Consider the following 22,999-nt stretch of genomic DNA (forward strand, 5'->3'; position numbering starts at 1 on the left):
ATCCAGAATATTTTGGGCCTGCTCGTTCAACTAATTATCAATCTAAGTGGATATGTTCATGGTAGTGAAAATGGCAAGGTGAGGCAGTGCGGGTTTACAGCTATGTAAACAAGAGTGGAACAGGGTATGAAGTTGGGAGGACGATATATAGTGATGTTTACAATGCAACGAAATTCTTTGCAACTAATTCTTCCAATGAGAAAAGAACTGATCTCAACCATTTATAGTCATCTATAAAACAAGTCAAAACAACAAAATCAGACGCCTAATGGCCATGTTTGAGTAGACCAAAGATTTAAAAAAAGGCATCAATCATTCAAAAAAAAAAAAAAACACAGAGATAGAAGCACAAAAGTTCAAGGAAGTAACTACTATAGATATTAGAAAGTTCATTATTATACAAATGAATCATTGTGAGTTGGCATATGATGAACCAGATTACTCGTCTCTTTCTGTTGAGTGTTTTGTTCATATGGACATGAAATGAGAAGATAATAAGAAAAAAAACGACATAAAATCAGAAGATATAGAAGATATAGTGACTTCCTTCTGATATCTGAGAGATTTTCACAATACCTAGGGTTCATTGAGACTGAAATCAATGTTGTTGAATACATAAACATATGTGTTTATGTTCATTGAGACTGCATTTTTTTTTCTGAACAAGTAAAGAAAATACAAACAAGATATTTTCAGGGAGGAACATATACATGTAATTTTAATCCTAACATGTGTTTGCTTTGGGGATGATATATGGTGGTCTTCAAAACGAGAAGTTTTGCATATGCAGCCTTTGGAAAACATTTTTCTAGTTTGATGATTACCCTGTCCTTTTGAAGAAAAATATGTCTCCTACCCATCTTTTGTTTCCATTCCATGGCAGCTGCTTGAAGGCACATAAACAGCCAACTTCAATGCCAGTCAACTTTTCCTGCAAGTAGACAAAAGTAGAGCATGTCAAAAATTTATGAATAACTGTTAATTTAATATCAGTATTACAATATTGCGTGAACATAATGCTATAAAGCTGGAAACTATTTCAATAAAGTTGCAACAGGTGAGCTTAAACTAGGAATCGAAATAGAAGAGAATATCAAGATTTTTTTGAATGGCAATGAAATATTATTAAAAACAAAAAGAAAGTACAAGAAGAGAATATATGTGTTTAATGTGAAATGCCTCATTACATCAACCTAATGAAGAAGCATTAGCATGCATGACTGATGAATAGCATTTGACAAGTGGGTGCGAACAGGGGCGATGCCAGAAATTTTGCACAATGGGGGCAAAAATTATAGTAATTTTTTTGGTCGTGGGTACCGGAAGGGAATCCATGGGACCACACACAAAATTAAGCCTCTGCAATCATCTACAATAAAGACCAACTCCCTTCATTTCAATTACTTCCGTGGTGTCGTTCCCTTGAACTTTCTTAGGTGTCTTCGTCCTATGTCAAAAGGATATCTCATCCGTAAGACAGAAATTGTACCGGAATGTATCGGCCTGCCTTCAGTTAATTATTATCGGCCTGCCTTCCAGTTAATTATGGATATTCCAGACTGTTCAGGTCATTCTGGTTCTGGTTTATTTTAGTCAATACTTTTATTTTATTACTTTTCCTGGAGGAGCCTATTCAGTAGCAAAACCATCTCCAATCGAAATGTTAGGTCTAATAAATTATGAAGTTATGGTTTGCTCTAGTTTTTGCTATTGTTCCACTCATCATTTTTTTTATTCCAATTTTAAAATTTTGAACTTCTTAAAACTTTTGTCACGTCTTTTCAGAAATGGGATCCTCTTTTCAGGCAGAGAATAAAATTCCATTTCAGAATAAAAATGGAGGCCCATCAGAACAAAATTGACAACTAGGCATTGAATGAAACAGTTTGAGTAGATTTAACATCGGTTAAAAGAGATGCTATTGAAAGATTATTAGATGTTTTCCAAGAAATCCATTTCATTTCCAAGTACTGAATCATCAAGAAGAGTGACAGCATTGTTATAGAAAAAAGATACCCTAATAAAATAAACACTCCTTTCTGTTAGATGGTGCTATGATTTAGGTCAAGTAGAGTTATAAAACTGTAAAAGTGTGCAAAAGCCATTTCTTTCTTTCTTTAACACATAGTAACCAGATGTTTGGAAAGTGTAAAATCTCTCTCCAAACACAGTAGAACTTGTGCATGAGTTTCATTAGCAAATAGTAACTTGACGAGCAATCATACAATAAGGTAATGCAATTATGTGATTATAGCCCTATACAACAACATGGCACAATTGGTTGCTTGAGAAGAAATTAAACCAGAAAATCTATATCTCCATCAAGTATAAAATTATTCGGAAATCATATATTTTCAAGTGTCTATACTGGATTTGTTCAACTTATAACTCTGCCATAAAAATTATTTTAGTTCGAATAGAGAAGGATACAAACCTTGAATTGGTGTTGAGTAACACAGCTTAACAGCTAAATCAGACAATTGAAGGGCCTCAATTGCGTCGTATTTACTAAGCTACAAACTCAATGTTTGCTTCATGTACCGGAGTGCTGAACGCAACATCCCTCTGGCTTTTCTATCTGGAGTGCACCCCGATAAAATCATTTCCTCATAGACAGCTGGAACCTGATACAAATCCATTACCATCATATCAGTACCATGTATCAAAAAAATGTCCAATGGGAGATGGCTAGCGTTTCAATTACATTAAAACGACACACTCTTGTTTGATAGTAACAGTGATCCAAAAACATGAAAATTGTTGTAAACCACTTATGAATGTGTTGAATTAGTTTGGTCGGCAACATCATACAGGAACACCCATTACTACAAGAAAAAGAACTCAAGCAAACTGAAACAGCAACCATAGTTTTAAATTTCGTCTGAAGTTTGAAATGTCCGAAATTTCGGATTTCGGTTGGGACCAAAACTGAAATTTTGCGAAATCTAAAATTTCGGATTTCTTCGGACGAAATTTCTGAAATGATTAATTGATTATTATTATTATTATTGTTTTACCGGATTTCGGCCGAAATTTCGGTTTCAGCCAAGGCTGAAATTTGGGCCGAAACCGAAATTTAAATCCATGACAGCAACCACACCAATAACACCTAAAATCCTGTCTGGAATGTTTGATAAGGGGGCATTGAGAGCACTGATAGTTTGCTTCTCAAGGATCAGATTCTACTTTATTTAACAATTCATCACTCGGAAGAAAGAAGATCTGCAAAACTTTTTTTTTCTTTCTCATTTAGGAATTTTCTAAGTTGATTTTGGCTCTGGTCAAAGAATCTCACAAGAATGAGCACTAGAACTGCCTAATTACACTTTAAAAGCATTTTCAATGTGAAATGAACATGTAGGAAGAAAACTGCAACAACAACAATCTGGGAAAGCATGATACATAGGACTAGAGAATAAGAACCAAGGTTGCCAGAGCGGGAATCGAAAGCGGGAATCGAAGGCTCCGAGGGAAGAATCCTGCTTCCTTGATAAGAACTCATTAAAATCTACTAGTTCATAACTTTCCTGATTTGGTAAAAGAACTAAAGTTTGTCACATGTAAAACCAAGAAGAAAGCAAAAGGGGGAAAACTTGCACTAAATTTGTGCAATTTCTGCTTGATACAAAATCACAGTTAAGATTCTATATGTCTGCTCTTCGAATAAAACAAAGCAAGACAGGGAATGCTACCTTATTGAACTTCTCTACACGGATTAGAGCTTTCATAAGGGTTGTATATGTCACAACATCTGGCTTCAAATCCTACATTCACAAGAAATTATATAAAAAATTAGCAGATTGAATTCAAATCAATGACTGGGAATATATCTAGTAGACTAGGAGGGATGATTTCACGTCCCAAAATAAACATAACTAGTAAAAGATAAACTACTAAAATAGAGACTGTCAATAACTTACGTTGTCCTTCATATACTGCAATACAGCAAAGGCTTCAGCATCTCGTCTATCCTCACCAAACGCATTAATCAACAAGTTGAGTACTAAAACACTAGGTTTTATGCCATCCGCTCTCATGACCCTGAATGCATTTATGGCTTGATCAGACAAACCCTGCCAACAGATGGAAGTAAACATTAATTTCTTGCAAGCTCAACCAATCAATTTCCTTCATTTAAGTGTACAGGTGCAAAATCGAGCTGCTAATTCTCTTCAAGGTGCATGACAATATGCGAAATAGGAAACCTGGTGTGCTCACAAGTCACAAGTCACAAGTAAAGTCCACAATACAGTGACAGGTAGATATTATAGGTGAACTGCTACTTATCGGTGAACTATTTTAAAGTTGGAAAATGCACTTCAAGGGCGAAAAGTTAATGATGACAATTCAGAATTTTTGCAGCATGCATGCCCCATAATTGTGTAATGTTTGATTTCTTTTTAAGAAAAAGGTCTAACACCATATAAGAGCATATGAAAAAAATCAAAGAGAGCCACCCAAAGCTCAATAGCAATTTGTAATATGGCCTTCTCCACGATGATGGAGGATCATCAAGATACCATGAAGAATTAAGGAGTTAAAAAGATGGTGCCCATCGTTAACGTTAAAAGAGTTTTATTTATTTTTTAGAATGTTATTAAATTCTTTTTAAGTCATAAGGGGCTAGTGGAGTCTTTTCCCATCAAAATCACTTATATTCTTTGAGCTATGAGTGTTTTAAATAAGCCCCACACATGTATTACAGAAATTCTAAGTGAGAAGAGAGATTTTAAGTCATTAGAAAGTATTTTAGCCCAAAGTTGTTAGGTTCTTTTACGGTTTTAGAATTCTCTAGTTCACTTCTTTTGATTATATATTTCAAGCCGGCACTTTTCTTTTATGGATGATGAATGCAATGATGGAATGGTGAATGTATAAAGATTTGAAGTTTTTTTTCTTTTTTTGTGGATGTGATGTCTATTCTTCAAGGTGCAATGCTTTGATCCCTTTGGTGTGATGCCTAGGATGTCTTTGGTGTAAAGCCTACGGATTGCTAGTGTGATTCTAGCATAATCTTATTCATCTTTGGTGAGATGCCAAAGCTTCTTTCTGATATACCAATGAAAACTCATAGTAGGATGTCTTGAGATAAGTATCTTGTTTCTTTGCTACTTGTCATCTATATTTCTCCTGTTTTCTCTCTTTTTTTAGTTTTCTCTACAAAAACAATCTGCCCGGGAACTGGAAAGATTAAGTCTTCTTGTCTGAAACAGCAAACCCCCAATTTTTGTTCTTGTTTTACCCATCTCACCTTACCCTAAACCCCGTGTCCCTTACTCTTGTCCAAAAGCACCAAAACTCTTGATTGCACCTTACTGGTGTGTGTCTACAGCTTCCAGCAAACGTTTGCACCTTCCAAGCATACGTCTGCACTCCTCCAAACCTACGATAAACCTAGTAGAAATAATTTTTCAATCTAATTCTATATTTTAGGATTCAAAAAACTAATTTCCACCCATCTTTTTCACCCCTATTTCCTACAAGGTCTACTCTTCCCAATAAATTCAGATTCCTGCAACCTGCATAGCCTATTTCCTTTGCCCGTACCTTATTTTTCACCCTAGTTGACTAAAACATGAGCCTAATCTTTGAAAAACAATCTCCTCCATGGATCCGTACTGCGTCACGCAGACTTTCTGATATTTTGATAAACTTCATATATGGATTTATGTCTCTATTTCTGCATCAAACGCATATCTATTTCAGCCAATAACTTTTGCAGCTATACGTATCCTACTAAGGATGATAAAAACTGCTGTAAGCCTCACATATACATTTATGGAAGCTGATTCTGATACAAACTTACATGCCCAAGGCTGTTTCCATTTTCATCCCTTTTATTATTTTAAATTGTGTATGAGACACATATTTATCAGTTTCTTAATGGTGCTTACCATAGCAATAGACATGCTGATTTTCAGTAACTAATTCACTAACCAGTCACCAAACAGCACATCTTTGCAGCGTACGATGCAGATACGCCATATACCATTTATTTTAACTATTTCAAAGCTGTTAAGGTGCTGTTGAATCACCACTTAGCGGGGTTACTAGGACTTGGGTCTCTTTCTTGGGCGGGACACCAAGTACATGTATCTTTACCGATTAACCAATTTCTAGATGCTGGAGTGGATCCTAAAGAGATACCACTTCCTCATGAGTTTATCTTGAATCGGGATCTTTTGGCTCAACTTTATCCCCGCAATGGAATTTCCTTTTCCCTTCCATCAAAGAAAGAGACAAATAGAATCCATCAGACCCAGATCGTTGAATGATCCATTTACCATCTTTCCTTTCGGAGGAGTCAAAAAATACTATGATGGTTCCTTAGCCATATCAACCTTTAAAATAATATGACCTCCAAAAGTGTTTTTGGGCAAATCAGCAGCTAACTCCTGAGCCAGAGCCATACACTCATGAATATGTCTTCCCTTGACAAAACCAAATTGCTCCTGATAAATCAGATTTTGAAGGATAGGAGCCAAGCGGTCTGTCATGATCTTGGAAAGAATTTGATATGAAAAACTGCATAGACTGATAGGACGAAGATCAGAGAAAGATGAAGGGTTAGAAATCTTAGGAATAAGAACCAATGTCCCACCCAAATATGTTTGCAGGTGAGATAATTGTCTCTTCAACATTGCTGCATCTCTTTTCGGTAGACGGTTGAGTTTCCCCGCCTTTTGTTCCGCTTTCAAATCCCTAAACTTATGAAGTCTCGTGGGGGGTGGTTTCCGAGGAATACAAATAACCTCTGGTTTTTTTCAGATTTGGCGAGCGTCTGGAATAACTAGTGAATTACAACTCTATTGCACCGCAATTGGTGCATTGGTCTTTGCAGGGTTAATGCTTTTTGCTGGTTGGTTCCATTATCACAAAGCTGCTCCAAAATTGGCTTGGTTCCAAGATGTAGAATCTATGTTGAATCACCACTTAGCGTTCGAGATTATGCAGGATTATACACGAAAGATCCTTTTTTGGCTCTCTCTTCAACCCTATGTCTCTTATCCCTAGGAGGTCTTCCTCCACTAGCAGGTTTTTTCGGAAAACTCCATCTATTCTGGTGTGGATGGCAGGCAGTCCTATATTTCTTGGTTTCAATAGGACTCCTTACGAGCTCCATTAAAGAGCGTTTCCACGGGGTAGAACCTCCTCAGGGAATATAAGGTTTTCATGAGGCTGATCCTGAGCCGCCATCCAAGCACGAATACCTTCGTTTAAGAGAATATTTTTGGTGTAGAAAGTCTCAAATTCAGGATCTTCCGCTGCACGGATTTCCTGGGAAACGAAGTCATAGGCACGTAGATTCAGAGCCAGACCAACTTCTTTCATCGAGATCCAAATCACGATGTAATTTTCTTGTTCCTAAATGGGCCTCTTCAATTCTTTTAGGTTTATGCTCTACTCCGGGTAAAGATCTGCCCGAATTCTATTTGCACATATAGGAGGCCTTTCAACCAATCAATACGACCTCGTAGAGCGGCTTTTGCTAAAACTCGAGCAGTTTCTTGAAAACTTGCTTCGGATATGAAACTTTGAGTATTCAGAGATGCCCTGGTAATTCCCAATAAGATGGCTCGGTAACAGATCGCTTCTTCCAAAGCACGCCCTGTTCGTTCCGCTCGAAACAATCCTATTAGTTCTCCGGGTGAAAAAACATTAGACATTCCATCTTCTGAAACCAACACTTTTGATGTACGAAATCTAATGCGATCCTCTAGTACTCATTTTGACAATAAAGATACTTCCATGTATCCTCATGAATCAGATAATACAATGCTATTGCCTCTACTTGTGTTGGTCCTATTTACTTTGTTCGTTGGATTCGTAGGGATTCCTTTCGATCAAGGAGTAATGGGTTTGGATATATTATCCAAGGACAAGCTTTGTTTGAACACTTGAGTCCACAAACACAAACAAAATGAATACTATGATTTTTTACTAGATCTACTTGACCCCAATTCAGAAGATCGGACAGGTGAATGAATAGGGAAGAAAGGAATAGCTTCGAAAAAAGATAAGACTCAAATTCAAACTCTCCTTCTTTATTTTTATTTTTTTGAGAAAATCGTTTCTTTGCTGCCTTTAGAGTTTAGAGTAGAGCTCACTTCCCCGCTCGGTTCCTAATCTATGGATTACAAAAAGACTCCCGATACCGGACATTACGCATTAGACTGATTGGACCACTTAATAGGACCCCTTTGGCTTGGCTATTCTAGGCCTTCTTCTATTCGTACCTGCTTCCGTTTCTGCCCCCGCCATTAAAGCTTTCTGGTCCAGGCCATTTACCTTTTTTGACATAGCGTGGAATGAGAACACCGAGATCAATCGAGTAAGATATTGTAATGGTAGTATGTGTGATTAGTCAGTCAGACGAGGAAGACCAAATCCAATAACCGACATCCGAAATGCGTGGGAATTTATATATAAAAAAATGGAGAGCTTGACTCAGCAAGAAACACCATAGGGGGCGCTCGCTCCGGGATGCTTTTTAAAAGCTATGTGAACGAGGTCGATCGATTTCTTGACCAGAAAGAGCGCTTCCTTTCGCTTTCATGCGGAAGGCCCCCGGATTTTCAGTCCTCTGCTCTACCAGCTGAGCTATCCCGACCATCCCCGACGCATCATCCTACTAGAGGGCTTGGGTCTATGTCAATTAAAGGGACTCAAAAAACATTAGAAAATCTTACCTCAGCCTTGGAATTTCTTGGATCTTCAAAAAGAAGACTTTGTAAGTGTAAGAGTAATGATATGGATTGTGAATGATTCAATAATGGAGATTCCTTGCCATATATGTTCATTTGTACGTAGATCATATCTATCACAAGACTTGTGATAAGAGATAAGGTCACCTATGTTGTAAGTATAAATGATTCAATAACACCAACTCCGATGGCTTAAGCTTTTGGAGTAATTGGTTGTTTCACAACCTAGTGTGGAATGGGAAATTACATTTAAACACATTAATGCTTACAAATTTATATCTCAATAACAAACTGTTTTTCTTTTTTGTTTAGGCCCCTATTCTCAATTAGTTACTGTACAAACAATCCAACAATTCTTTCAGCTCAACTTCAAGACAATCCATGTCAGACTTAGTAGTTATCAAATGAAACTTTCAGAGATTAAGATAAACACCACCAAGACAAGCAAAGAGCATACCCTTTGAGCATATGCATTGACCAAGGCATGGTACATTGTCGAAGAAGGCTTCAAACCCCCGGCTTTCATGACATCCAAGCACTCAATCGCATCTTTAAACCTCCCTGACTTCCCATAAATGTCCACCAGTGTAGTGTATGTGATAACATTGGGCAGCAATCCCTGACTCTGCATCTTCCCCAACAAGTCCTTCACCTCGTCCCATTTCTCTTGCTCCCCCAACGAATTGATCATTATATTGTACGTCGTCGTGCAAGGCAAGCAACCACTTTCCTGCATCTCCTCAAACAGCTCCCGCGCCCTATCATACCTCCCAGACTTAAAATGGCAATCAATCAACGTGTTCCATGTAACATTATCCGGCTGAATTCCGTCTGATTTCATCCGTTTGAACGTATCAACCGCTTGCTCGAGACAATTATACTTCCCAAATGAATCAATCATCACATTATAAAAATGCCTATCAGGCCGGACACCATTACTCTGCATCTCTTTTAGTACCGAAAATGACTTTTGCCAATCCCCCCTATCACGATAACTAGCTAAAATTCTACTAAACACATATGAATTCGGCCTAACATCACTAGCCTCCATCTCCTTCAATAGAACTCTCGTACTTTCCCACTGACCCACGTTAGCATAAGCATCAATCAGCAAACTGTAAGTATATTCGTCGGGCAAGACACCATTCCTTTCCATCTCTGAAACAAGCAATTCAGCATCTTTCAAAGAACCCCTCTTCACATAACCTTTAAGCAGAGCATTATACGCCCGGTTTCTGGGTTTTAGTCCACCTTCTTTCATTTCCTCAAAAACAGCCTCTGCTTCAATTGTTCTCCCCAAAGTCCCTAATGAAGAGATTAGGGCAACGAACGTGGCAGTCTTAGGACTTAGCCCCTGGCCCTGGATCATACCCAGAAAGAAAAGCGCACGATTCGGGTCCCCGACTTTTGAAAAGGCGGTAATGAGGTCGTTCAAGAGCTTACCTGTTGAAGTATAAACAATTAAATAACACCGTCTCTAACAGCTTAAGCTTTTGGAGTAATTGGTTATTTCACATGCTATCAGAGCTATTGCCTCACGTCAAGTCCTAGGGTTTTGTTGGGTTCAAAACCTCGCAAGTCTTGGGTTCAAAACCCCTTGATATTAAAAATCCACATGTAAGACCAACCCAAAATTAACATATGCCCTTGCAAAAAACGGGTAAAAGGGTGCCGCCATCGGTCAATATCCAATATCCATTTAGGATGGTAAAAATTACAATCAGAACTGTCATAAAATGGATATGACTAATGGGGGTACCCTTTCCCCCCTTTTTTTGTTTTTTTACAAGGGTGCTTTTGAGCTTAGCATTAGTCATTAAATAACACCATCACTAACAGCTTAAGCTACCACTCAATCAAAAAAGAAAAAGAAAAAAAAAGCATAAGCTTTTGGAGTAATGGGTTGTTTCGCATTACCGTCGGGCTCGATGCGGTCAGACTCTATTTGATGGTAGAGCTTCTGTAAGACGGAGGAATCGGCCTTATTGGTACGGGTGAGAGACTGAATGATGAGACTGTAATTAGCATAATCAGATTGGAATCCATCTCGGCGCATTCGATCAAGCAAATTGAGGGCTTTTTCGAGGTCATCATTGCGGGCACAAGCAGAAATTAGGGCATTGTAGGTGAAGGGGGTTAGGGTTTGATGGTGGGAGAGGAGGAAAGCTTGGTAGAGGTGGTGGGAGCGGCCAAGGGCGTGGATGAGAATAGAGTAGAGGAGTTCATAGGAGAATAAGAGGTTGTGGGTTTGGAGGAAGGAGAGGAGGGAGATTGCTGAGGGGAGAGTTGTGGGGGAGGAGGAGAGGGTTTTGAGAAGGGATTGCCATAGTGGGGCCGGGACCGCGCGGTAGGAGTTTGCGAGGTGGAGGGAGGTGGGGGAGATGGAGGTTGGGGTGGTGGTGGTATCAATTGAGGGGGATGTGGAAGAGAGGAATTGGATGAGAGGGGTGAAATCGTAGTGGAGGTTTTGGAGGGAGGAGATGGAGGTTGGGTTAGATGAGGAGGAGGAGGTGGTGGTGGAGACACGTGGCGGTGGTTGAGAGAGGTGGCGGTGGTGGTGGTGGTGGTGGTGGGGTCCACTATGGTGAGGGAGGAGGAAGAGAGGAGGGGATGAGAAGCGGGTGGAAGGAGGTGGCGGAGGGAGGAGGAGCATTGATTTCGGTTGGGAGAGAGAGATATTTGGGGAGTTCAAGTGGAGGGATGTAGTGGGGGATTTTTATATAATGAATCGTGTTTGGGTGTGGTGGGGGCAGATTGGGTTAATCTGGACCGTTCAATTTTGTTGGGGCTGATTGAGATAGTGACCACCGTTGGATTTTTATTTTATTTTATCAAGGATATTTTGTTAGAAGAGTGGAGAATTGAGAGAATGGAAGAAAATTATACATGTAGATAAACTCAACTAGTCTCAGTTTAAACATGGTAGATTCTTTCACCTTCTTCACGAAAATTTTCTAAAGGATTCATCGGCTGACCTGAATTAGTTTGGGACGAAGGTTAGTTGAGTTGAGTTTATATTTTGTTAGTAGAGTGAGGATGTGGGTTTAGTTTGTATGACAGAAAAGTCACTTTTAGGATCAATTGTAAAAGCCAAATTTTGGGTCCCATACTACAAGAACCAACGGTTTAGACTTTCTTGATATAGCCCAAATGATGATTGATCAATCCAGGGCCTATGATCATCCGATCAGGTTGGTCTCAACAACATTTGGCAGGACTTATGGTTGCAGGATCAATGGAACCGATCACGTACACTGAGCAGAAGCAGAAGTGGGGTGCAATAGATGTCTGTTAGAACTGCCCTATCAAGATTGTTCATATGTGGGTCTAGACATGAATGGTCCATGTTAAAATTGGCCCCACTCAAACAATCTTGGCCATTCAATGTAACTAACCTCTATTTTCAAGCCAAAAATCAGATGTATAATTAAGGTAATCCATTCATAATCTTAAACGGGACACCAAACAAAGTTATATATGTATGTGAAAATGTAACCCAACTCAAATAAAGAGAACTTACATGGTGTAAAATGCCAAATTTATAGGAGCAATGATAGAATGAAGGGCACCCTTACGAAAACTAGCTTCAAGGGCGCCCCCATTGGTTAAGCCTTTCCATCTTTTATGGCGCCATCCACTTTTTTCGTAGTCAATATCAACGCAATTTTGCTGAAATTGACTAATAAGCGTGCCCTTGAAGTTGGATTTTGCGAGGACGCCCTTCATTCTATAATTCGATCAGTTTATTTTTAGATGTCAATAGATATGCCACTTAAGAAATTATTTTAGTTAAACTCCAAATGGATGAAAAATCCATGACAAGTTGTCTACCACAAACCAAAGAAGAAAGAGTATTAATAAGAACAAGGGGTGTGTGAATATCATTTTCTAAAGAAAAAAGTGTGCTCATTCCATGTTGCTGTAGTCCATAGGTCCATAAGGAGAGAACAACTCCTCAAAAAAGCCTTTCTTTCTTTTGGGGTTGCATCCCATGTCCCTACACAGCTGATCATAGTACCAAATATGAAGAAGACCAATGCAGGATCGCCGGTAGTACTTGCCGGAGTATCGCTTCATGTATCCCTCCCATCTCAACACATCCTCTTCCATCTTCTTTATGGCAGGTAACCGGAAACCGCCATCGAGAAAATTCGCTAGCCATCGGCATCTCATCTCTGAAGTGTACAAGTTCGCCAGACTCTCTGAGTATCCAATGACCGCCATTTGAGGAATTCGCGGATGGATACACTCCCTGTCAATAACATCAAGAAATTTATCAGACGTCAAAATGAAATTGCGTGGTGGTGGTTGCAACCAGATGAACAGTATATCAGTTTTAAAAATTCTCTGAGTTAATTGTCAACTTGCCCGAGTTGACTCGGTTTAACTTGGCTGAATTCTCGTTCAAGTCTGACTTTCCTACTAGCATATTAAATAAATAATAATAATAAAAAGATGAACAATAGCAGGAACAAGACCACTGCTCAATCATTAGAACAATGTCTAATGAATATCACCATAATATCTGAAATTTTTTTTTTTTAAATATCACCATAATTTTATTTATTTAGTTTGATAAAATGTCATAATCCTGACATTTTATCTCAATCATGGTTGCATGTAGTCATTGGTGTGTAACTAATTCTTAAAATATGAGAGCAAGAGGAGAAACCTGTAGAGAGGAACTGTTGTTGATAGTGAACCCATTATATAATTTTTGAAGGTTGGGGACAGAAAAATGTCATGGAGCTTCTGATCACCCTTGAATCCGGTCGCTAGGATCACCATGTCTGTCTCGAGAGCCGCAGCTTCACCGAGGATGACCAAACCATTTTTGCAGAAACGGAAAGTCTGGGATTTCTTCAAGATGATGCTTCCTTCTTCTACCTTATCATAGAATTTTTCTGGTATGGTTGTAACCAAACAAGAAGATATCTGTTGCTGGAAGCTGTGTTTGGGTATCATTCCATACTTTTTTAGAGGGAGCTTCCATCTAAGATAACTCTCAACGAATTTGGAGTATCCCCAACTCTGAAAAATCCACAATCTGATCAATTTTTACGAATAAAAGGGGAAGATACAGAGTATTTATTGGCGTATACACGATCATGTACGAGTATTTCTTTTGTCGTGCCCATTATAAATTGGTGAACGATTTTAATCCTTGGAAACAAACGGTGGATCCTGGGCTTTATAGTTCATCTGGGGCCGCTTGTGGGTTCCGCCTAAACGATCCCTAGACCTGGCAAAAAGTGACCCGGACCCGCGGGTCCACCCGGCCCGCACGTAAATTTACGGGTCCGGGTCACCTGTTGGTGACCCGTTAGAAATTGACCCGCGGGTCCACCCGGCCCGTCAAAAGTGGGCCGGGTCGGGTGGACCCGCGGGTGCCCGTAAAAAAGTGCAAAAGACGGTTTTTTTACTTTTTTCCGTAGTTTTCTCGGTAATTGTCATATTTTATATGTAATTTTTTTACTTTGACCTTTTTATGGTAATTTTTCATTTCAAACTTAGAAATTCTGAGAATATTTCAAAAATCCGTAATGATTACTTCTCTTTATTCTTTTGTTGCTAGCAACCTTTGCCCCAGACCGTACTTCACCCAATCTTTGCAATCTTTGCAGCAAAGGAGGGGCTACAAGCCGAAAAATAGCCCAGGAGAAGGTGGCTAGCAAATCCCTAAATAAAAAAAAAACTCTTAAAAAATACGTCAAAAATCCGGGTGACCCGCGGGTCGACCCGGCCCGTACGGGCCGGGTGCGGGTCCAATGTCAATGACCCGTAGAATTTTCCGGGTCACTTTGACCCGGCTCGTTTGACCCGGACCCGTACGGGCCGGGTCAAATCCGGCCCGGCCCGCCCGTTTGCCAGGTCTAACGATCCCACATTGAAAAGTAAAGTGATGTGGAAGGGCTTATAAGAACTGAACACCCTCCCCTCAATGGCTAGCTACACGCGAAAGCAAACATCTCGCATCGGAAAAGTGAATGGATGTGGAAGGGCTAATAAGGACTAGGGTACCCTCCCCTTAACGGCTAGCTTTTAAGGGTAAGTTCTACCTTGGATAGCCTATTATGGGATGATAATCAAACCGATTAGGCTCTTCTGACAACCTGTCAAATGGGGTGCAATTCTGGTCGGTTTTGAGGAATTCCGGTTGAGCTTTTATCATAAAATCAGGTTCGAATTCGGGTTGATTCCAATTAATTTTTTTTAATCAAAATCTCAGCCCAAACCTACTCAAGTTGAACCCATGACAAGTATTATCCTTTGAATTTGGACCATTGCATATTTATTTCTTGAATTTGGACCATTTTGTTGGGACCCAGGTAGAGCTTGCCCTCAAAAGCTAGCTGTTAAGGGGAATGTGGGACTATTTTGCTTTCATGTGGAACCCCCAACAATCTCCCCCTCCACGTGGAAGCACTGTGGACAATCTCGCCCCTCCATGGGGCAGGATTTCCATCATCGGAGGCTAAACCGGGGTTACCACGTGCCCAGCTCTGATACCACTTGTTGGGACCCGGGTAGAGCTCGCTCTCAAAAGCTAGCTGTTAAGGGGAGGGAACCCATTCCCTTATAAGCCCATCCACATCCTTACACTTTTCCGATGTGGGACTATTTTGCTTTCACGTGGAAACCCCCAACACATTTCCCTTATCTATATGCCTACAATATTATAATGCAAAAGTAAAACAAAATAATCAATTTCCATCATAGATTGGGATTGTCTAGACAAATTTGGTGAAAATAATTTGAAGCCTCTTTTTTTCAGGAGAGAAGTGCCACCTTGTATAAATAAAATGAATAGGACAAATTTGGCTATGAGTTAGGTCTTCTCCTTGAAACAGAAGGACCGCAAAATAGCTTCCTGCCAAATTGCCTAGACATATTTATAGGGTAAGGATATAGATAAGGGAGATGATAATTCCACCACTTTCCCAGCATTCTTACTTCTTTTGTATGCCTTTTCTTTCTTAAAAAGACAAAACAAAAGGAGGAGAAGAACGTGAAAACAACTCAATCAGACAATTGACATGAGGATGATTAAATCCAAGCTTTCTTATTTCCAGTAATGACACTCCTTATTTCATATTCCTATTTAGCTATTAGAAGATGTTATAGTTAGCGAAAGCAATCAACATCAAATTATATAAGAATTTAATAAAGTGAGGATTGCCATTGTAAAACAGTTACCAAATGGGGATAAGAGATGTTACCAAAGGTGAAAGAAGAGTGGCCAATAGACTAAGTAGAAATCCTTCACCAGGTTTATGAACCATGAGCTCTGAGAAACGATTAAGGTATAAATAACCAAGAGGAACACCCCAAGGGAGGTAATTAGGAACAATCCAATGCACAGTTCTACATATCACTGTACAAGGAAGCTCCACCCCTACAAAACAACAACAATAAACATAACCCAATATCTAATCATTTTCCTTAAACCGCTACTAAAATTTCTTAAAACCTACTTAATATCTGCTTACCATTTGCATTAGCACATTCCGCTGCGATATCCAACGCCGATTTTTGGAACCCGACAATTGCAACACGCTTTCCTTTGATCGATTCCGCTGCGCTCGCATTCTCCATTGCTGAGTAGTCCATGGAATGTATCACCTTGCCATTGAACACTTCCGGTCCTTGGCCTGGTGGAAAGACGGGTATATTCGGAACATTGCTGAATCGACCGACGCATAGGATCACAAATTCCACTTGGTAGACCTAGAATTAAGGAATTTGATTAGAATCATTGTGATTTGGAGAGACCCAATTGAAATTAGAGATCAATTTGATAGCCGACCCAATTTCTAGAACAGTAATAGAATTAGTATGAGAGAAATTAGTATTAGCCGACCCAATTGGAATTTATTTATCAAAGATTATCAATAAAAAAAGGGGGCAATTAATTTACTTTATTGGAATTTATTTATGAAAGATTATCAATAAAAAAGGGGCAATTAATTTGATCGTCAAGAAGGCAATTATAAGAAGCTAACTAAAAGGAAAAGACAAGGTGAGTTTGTGCAATTGTTAAAACATGGTATTGCCAATATCAGTAGCCGAAATCTAAAGCAAGATTTTTCTAATCTGTATACCTCCGTTGAGTGATGAATGAGGTCCTCTACACTGATATGCCATTTTCCCTTAGGATTGAAGGCCTCCCCGACGCCTCCCCAGAGTCCCCACGAAAGCATCTCTTCATCAGACACTCCCACATAGTCTATGCTGACAACTCTAGAGTTGAATTTGATGTGTCTAAAGATATCAAAGTGACTCGCATAGGATTCAAGATAGTCCATGACTTGAATGTTGTTTGGGAATTCTTCTTTCACTGAATCCGGCCATGGGAAATCCGAAAACAGATAAGCGTCTCGAGGTGTCTGAAGCTTTGTGGATTCAATTGTGTGAGTCCAAACTCCTCCAATACCACTCTGAGCTTCAAAGATTATGGGACATAAGCCCTTTTGTAGCATGTACTTGGCTGCAAGGAGGCCGCTAATCCCAGCTCCTATAATTCCTACTCTCCTCTCCATTATCAATTGATCGATCGATCTCACTGGTTTGAGTTCAATGTACTGGTTTTGTTAGGGAACTTGGAATGAGTTGGGGATCTCTTGAACACCTTCTTCTTCTTCTTCTTGGGAACAAAGTCTTTAGGCCTTTTTGAATTTTGTGTCTTCCTGTGACGTGTTTGTTGAAGTGAATATTGTATCTTTCTGTGATGTGTTTGTTGAATTGAATATGGGGGGGCAGGCCGGCAGGGTTATCTTAAAGGTAAGTGATATATTTGTCCCCTTTTCTTTCCTGGGCTAGCCACATCTTGGGTATTTATGACTACTTTTTAACACTACAAGGGGTGGCAGAAGGAATAAAGATAGGTGAATATAAAATATCCCATCTGAAATTATTTATATTATCCACTTAGCCCATTTAATTTCTGGGTCAATGGATTTGGATCTCACCAAGCCGAAATGATATTTCAACGCCTTTTGGTTGTCTTTATTCTTTGAATTCATTTTAGGGAAAAGACAAACAAAAGGGATGGAAAAGCTGACATTTGTAGGAGAAGGCAGAAAGTGGTGAAATGGTAGAAAGGGAGGGTGCAAATATCATTTCCCCTTGCTCTTTCACAAATAAAAATTGCGAGGATACTGAGGCCCAACGTGGAATGGGCCGGGCATGGTTAGTGCTGGTGGAAACAAAATCGGAGAGGGTAGAAAAACTTAGAATTAGACGATATTTACACAATAGGGTTGGGGTGTGACATAATGGTATCAAAGATGGACCTCCCTCCAGTATGATGTGCCAGCGAGTAAGGGTGGTTATTCGGTTATAACCGAACCGAAATAACCGAAATTTGATAACCGAAATAATTTCGGTTATCAAATTTCGGTAACCGAAACCGAACCGATTAAAAATTCGACCGAATAACCGAATGGTGGGAAAAAAAGAGGGAAAAAAGCAAAATCTTTGTTTCGATCGGAGGGCTAGGATGATCCAATCGAAATGATTTTTTGAGCACAACCTAATTAAGTTGTGATCAATCAAATGGACGGTTTCGATCATCCTTTGGAGTGCCCATATCACATCTTTTTTTGAAAAAATAATGGTTTTTATCATTAATTTGGTTATTTCGGTTAACCGATTTTTTTTGGAGATAACCGAAACCGAATAACTGAATTGCCAAAAAAAAAAAACTGAAACTGTTCGGTTATTCGGTTTTAACCGAATAATGAACACCCCTACCAGCGAGGATTGTGAGAACCCACATCGGAAATGGAGGAAAAGTTGCTGAGCTATATATGTGGATTTCCCTTGTCCCTGTGTAGATGCATTTTCAGCATCTCTAAAGGCGGGCCTTTCAGAGTTGGTCTGGCACAGCTGGTGCTTTTGGAAAACAAAACAGGGGAGGGTGGAAAAACCCGAGCCGAATAATATTTACACAGTGTGGTCATGTCGTGAAAAAGTTGTAAACTTTTGCCCATTGATTCATAGTTGGTTCATTGGGATGAACGATTTTGATTGGGCTTCAGATTTACTTTTAGATGGGCCTCAACTCACTTTATAAGTTGATGTAGATGGCAGGACCCTGGTTTTGACTTCATATAAGATGTGTTCAGTGTTGATAGGACATCAATTACACCAATCAAATGAGAGACAGAGAGAGAAAGAGAGAGAGAGAGAGCAGGGATTTCAACTGATCCACTTCGGATCAGATCTTCCTATGTCTCATGATCCATATTCGAATCCGTTGTCACATTGGATTCGGAATGCTTCACATCCTACCTCATGTGTTTCGGTCACGATCCATTTCAAATCGTACCATCCATCGGAGTGGCCTAGTATGTCTTACTAACATTGTATGCAATTAAAATTCTGAGAAGAGGGCGAGGGGCAAGGGGGAGCGAGCCACAGCGGCGACGACTCAGTGAATTAGAGACTTATAAAGTTAATGGTTAGAGAAGGAAGAGAAGATGATCAACTCATTTTATAAGTTGATGTAGATGGCAGGACCCTGGTTTTGACTTCATATAAGATGTGTCCAGTGTTGATAGGACATCAATTACACCAATCAAATGAGAGAGAGAAAGAGAGAGAGAGAGAGAGAGAGAGAGAGAGAGAGAGAGCAGGGATTTCAACGGAGCCACTTCGGATCAGATCTTCCTATGTCTCATGATCCATATTCAAATCCGTTGTCACATTGGATTCGGAATGCTTCACATCCTACCTCATGTGTTTCGGTCACGATCCATTTCAAATCGTACCGTCCATCGGAGTGGCCTAGTATGTCTTACTAACATTGTATGCAAGTAAAATTCTGAGAAGAGGGCGAGGGGCGACGACTGAGTGAATTAGAGACTTATAAATTTAATGGTTAGAGAAGGAAGAGAAGATGATCACTCGATACTTAAGAGATGAATGACAGAATACTGAAAATAAGAATTGTTCGAAAAAAATAGATATGGCTTATTTTTATTTAAATATTCTTGAAATAATGCTTAATGTCATAAAAGTTCATGGGTATTTTTGTAAAATAATATAATTAATTCAGATTTAGGACTGTCCCTCGGACTTTTGTTAGTTGTCTGTATCGCATCGATAACTTTTTCAGATCCCACGATCACGATCCGAAATATGTCCATGGATCCTGATTCGGATTCGGATGGTCGGACAGTGGGTCTATTGAGAGAGAGAGAGAGAGAGCTTTAAGCAAAATCTTAAAACTTCTTTAATTTTTTACTGTCAACTAAAAAGGAAGAGGAAAGCTTATCTTTTTCACATAGTAAATATAGATATTAAAAGCTATTCCTTTTAGACAGGCTGCCCATAGTATGTCTTTGCCTTTTCCCTGAGAACAAACTTCTGAGTCTTTCCAGTTGAAGTCTTTGGTAAATTCTCAAAAATTACAGTTCTAGGAACCATGTACTCTGGTAAACTCTCAAGACAGAACTCAATAATCTCTTCAGCACTTGCATCAAAACCCTCCTTCAACTTCACAAAAGCACAAATAGTCTCCCCCAATTTCTCATCTGGCTGTCCCACAACAGCAGCTTCTAATACTGAAGGATGGCTAAACAACTCTGATTCCACCTCAAATGAACTGATATTCTCACCCCCACAAACTATAATATCTTGAGACCTCTCCTTTATCTCTATATACCCATCACAATGCTTCACCCCAATATCCCCAGTCCTAAACCACCCCCCTCTAAAAGCCTTTTCAGTTGCTTTCAAATCCTTAAAGTACCCATTCATCACTGTGTTTCCTCTAACCACGGCTTCACCTCTAGTTTTTCCATCAGCATTAACACTCTTCATGGTGACTGGATCTCTTATGTCAATCTCTGTCATAAGATGGTTAAACCCTTGACGAGACTTCATCTTCACTCGTTCCTCGGCAGGCAAGGAATCCCATTCCGGAGTCAGAATGCAATGGCCCGCCGCGCCATAAGTTTCGGTCATTCCGTATGCGTGTATTAAGCCGAAACCTAGCTCCTCCATCTTGAATATGACCAGTGGAGGCGGAGGAGCACCGCCCGTCATCACTATTACCTTGTGTGGAAGTGGCTTCTGATCGCCTTCTGGTGTGTTCACAATCATGTTAAGGGTCGCAGGTGCACCACCCAGGTGAGTTACCTATAAAACTAGGGTTAGGGCTTTCAAAACATTCATCTAAAATATGCCATGATCACATACACAATAGATCTAATCTAAATTATTCTGCATATCTAACCATGCAAGTTGTCTAGAATATAAAAGAAGGATTAGAACTTAATTATCTTGACCCGCCAAGGTGCCTGATCGACCTGGGCTAGATCTTTTACTAACCCTCTGGATGATCTGGATCTTCTTATAGTTGGTGAACCCCATTTATTCTAGGGAAAGACCTCTTAGAGTTCCACCTATAATAGAATTTTAATTTGTTTAATCAATTTAATTAACTACTATTCCTGATATTGTTAATTTATAGCTATGCTAAACATCAATGTCTTAATAGAGGAATGATAAACTTAAGGGCGCCTTTGGAAAACCCAGCTACAAGGGCACCCCCATTGGTCCATCTCCACAAAGTGGACAAATATAAAGTTAATGGAGCAATAAATGCACTTTATTGAGATTGACCAATGGGAGGGCCCTTGTAGCTGGTATTTTGCAAGGCAGCTCTTCAGTTTATCACTCCTTGTCTAATATGATAAGATGCATTGATTACCCTTACTGATGATCACTTGGTCAATAGGTGAATCTAATAATTTCACACTTAATCTCATTCATAAATCTAGAGTACCGTTTCATCTAAGATCAATGATTGCCCACATAAGATCTTACATTACCTTGTGCAACGAGATGCAATCAAATATAGACTTTGCAGAAACATCTCTGAGGCAGACGTTTGTGCCACCCTGAGCTGCAATCCCCCAAGGGAAGCACCACCCATTGCAGTGAAACATGGGCACGGTCCAAAGATACACGGGCATCGAAGCCATATCATCTAGAAGAATGCTAGAAATGGAATTCAGATACGCGCCTCTGTGATTATAAACAACCGCTTTGGGATTGTTAGTAGTACCAGAAGTGTAACTGATTGAGATTGGTTCAAATTCATCCTTTGGCCATCTAATCTCAAACCCAACTTCTCCACTCCTCAACAGATGCTCATACTCCAAGTACTCAGAGCTTAATAAAGTATTGTTAATGGTGATTGATGGAGTATCAGATTCTGGGATTAAGACCAATAGTGGTGTTCTGGTTTTTGTCTGGGAGAGACGGTTGAGTGCTTCGATGGCGATTCCAAGGAACTGGTAATCGACGAAGAGGACTTTGGCCTCTGTCTTCGTCAGTACGACTGATAGCATTTCTGAATCAAAAAGTGTATTAATAGTACAGAGAATCGCTCCCGCCATTGGCACACCAAAATGCAGTTCATAGATTGCTGGGATGTTTGGGCCAAGTCCTGCAACCTGGTTGAACAGAGAGACACTAAAATTAAAGCATGAATTTAAAGTATATTGTGGACTGTTGAAATATAAATGATTAAGTAACACCAACTCTAACAGGTTAATCTTTTTGAGTAATTGGCTGTTTCACATGATATCAAAGCTATTGCCATACAGCAGGTCGGGTTCAAAACCCAACTAACTCCTTAATATTAAAAATCCATGTGCATGGCTAACCCAAAAAAATAGGGGCCACACGGGAAAGGAAGTGTTGAAGTATAAATGATCAAATAACATAACTCCAATAGCTTAAGCTGCTAGAGTAATTGGTTGTTTCACATTGTAGACACCTCATTTTGTACGCTTGGGACACTACACAATCAGAAGCTGAACAAATCAAACAAGCGAAATAACAAAAAGAAATGAAGTATGAGAGATTTTACGATATTGCCGCAAGAAATTCCCAACTGGGTCAGAGCTGATGCGAGTCTCACACATCGTTCTCGGGTCTCTCGCCAAGTGGAGTTTACAGACCCATAAACAATAGAAATTTGATCACTGTAAACGCTCGCTGATCGTTCTAAAAAGCTTATTGGAGACAATGGGATATAATTCGCGGGGCATCGAAGAAGACCCTCCATGGATATTTTGAAATCTGGGTTTTACTAGAAAATGCAATGAGGTGAAGATTTTGGAAGAAAAGATAGAGTTGATCACTTAATTTATAGTTGACTTCTATGTGTGCCAAGTTTCGAATGAGGATAGAGACAAATCCTAAGCAGATTGCAAAGCTTTGGGAAAATACAATGTAGATGTTTGGAGAGATTTTAAAAAAATATATCTAAGGTAGGT

The 22,999-nt window shown here is 39.5% G+C and overlaps 2 protein-coding genes and 1 pseudogene across 2 annotated transcripts; all 3 read right to left on the reverse strand.

Annotated features, from left to right (window-relative positions):
• Positions 1 to 380: 380 nt before the first annotated feature.
• LOC143886652 (Pentatricopeptide repeat (PPR-like) superfamily protein) lies at positions 381 to 11,382 on the reverse strand. The gene is made up of 6 exons (XM_077390702.1): positions 10,623 to 11,382; positions 9,163 to 10,148; positions 3,921 to 4,073; positions 3,693 to 3,764; positions 2,435 to 2,624; positions 381 to 931 (listed from the first exon to the last, which is right to left on the reverse strand). The coding sequence occupies exons 1-5, from the start codon at positions 11,356 to 11,358 to the stop codon at positions 2,514 to 2,516; spliced, it is 2,058 nt and encodes a 685-aa protein (XP_077246817.1). The 5' UTR covers positions 11,359 to 11,382; the 3' UTR covers positions 381 to 931; positions 2,435 to 2,513.
• Positions 11,383 to 12,477: 1,095 nt separating this feature from the next.
• LOC143886653 (putative flavin-containing monooxygenase 1) lies at positions 12,478 to 17,433 on the reverse strand. The gene is made up of 5 exons (XM_077390703.1): positions 16,808 to 17,433; positions 16,196 to 16,433; positions 15,926 to 16,101; positions 13,378 to 13,736; positions 12,478 to 12,957 (listed from the first exon to the last, which is right to left on the reverse strand). Exons 1-5 carry the CDS (start codon positions 17,243 to 17,245, stop codon positions 12,612 to 12,614), a joined length of 1,557 nt encoding a protein of 518 aa, XP_077246818.1. The 5' UTR covers positions 17,246 to 17,433; the 3' UTR covers positions 12,478 to 12,611.
• Positions 17,434 to 20,008: 2,575 nt separating this feature from the next.
• LOC143886045 (butanoate--CoA ligase AAE1 pseudogene) lies at positions 20,009 to 22,794 on the reverse strand (annotated as a pseudogene).
• Between the last annotated feature and the right edge of the window lie 205 nt (positions 22,795 to 22,999).

The sequence above is a fragment of the Tasmannia lanceolata genome, unplaced genomic scaffold (assembly GCF_043159265.1).
Source record: "Tasmannia lanceolata isolate RefF3 unplaced genomic scaffold, GAP_Taslan_0.1 ptg000011l, whole genome shotgun sequence".
Lineage (NCBI taxonomy): Eukaryota > Viridiplantae > Streptophyta > Magnoliopsida > Canellales > Winteraceae > Tasmannia > Tasmannia lanceolata.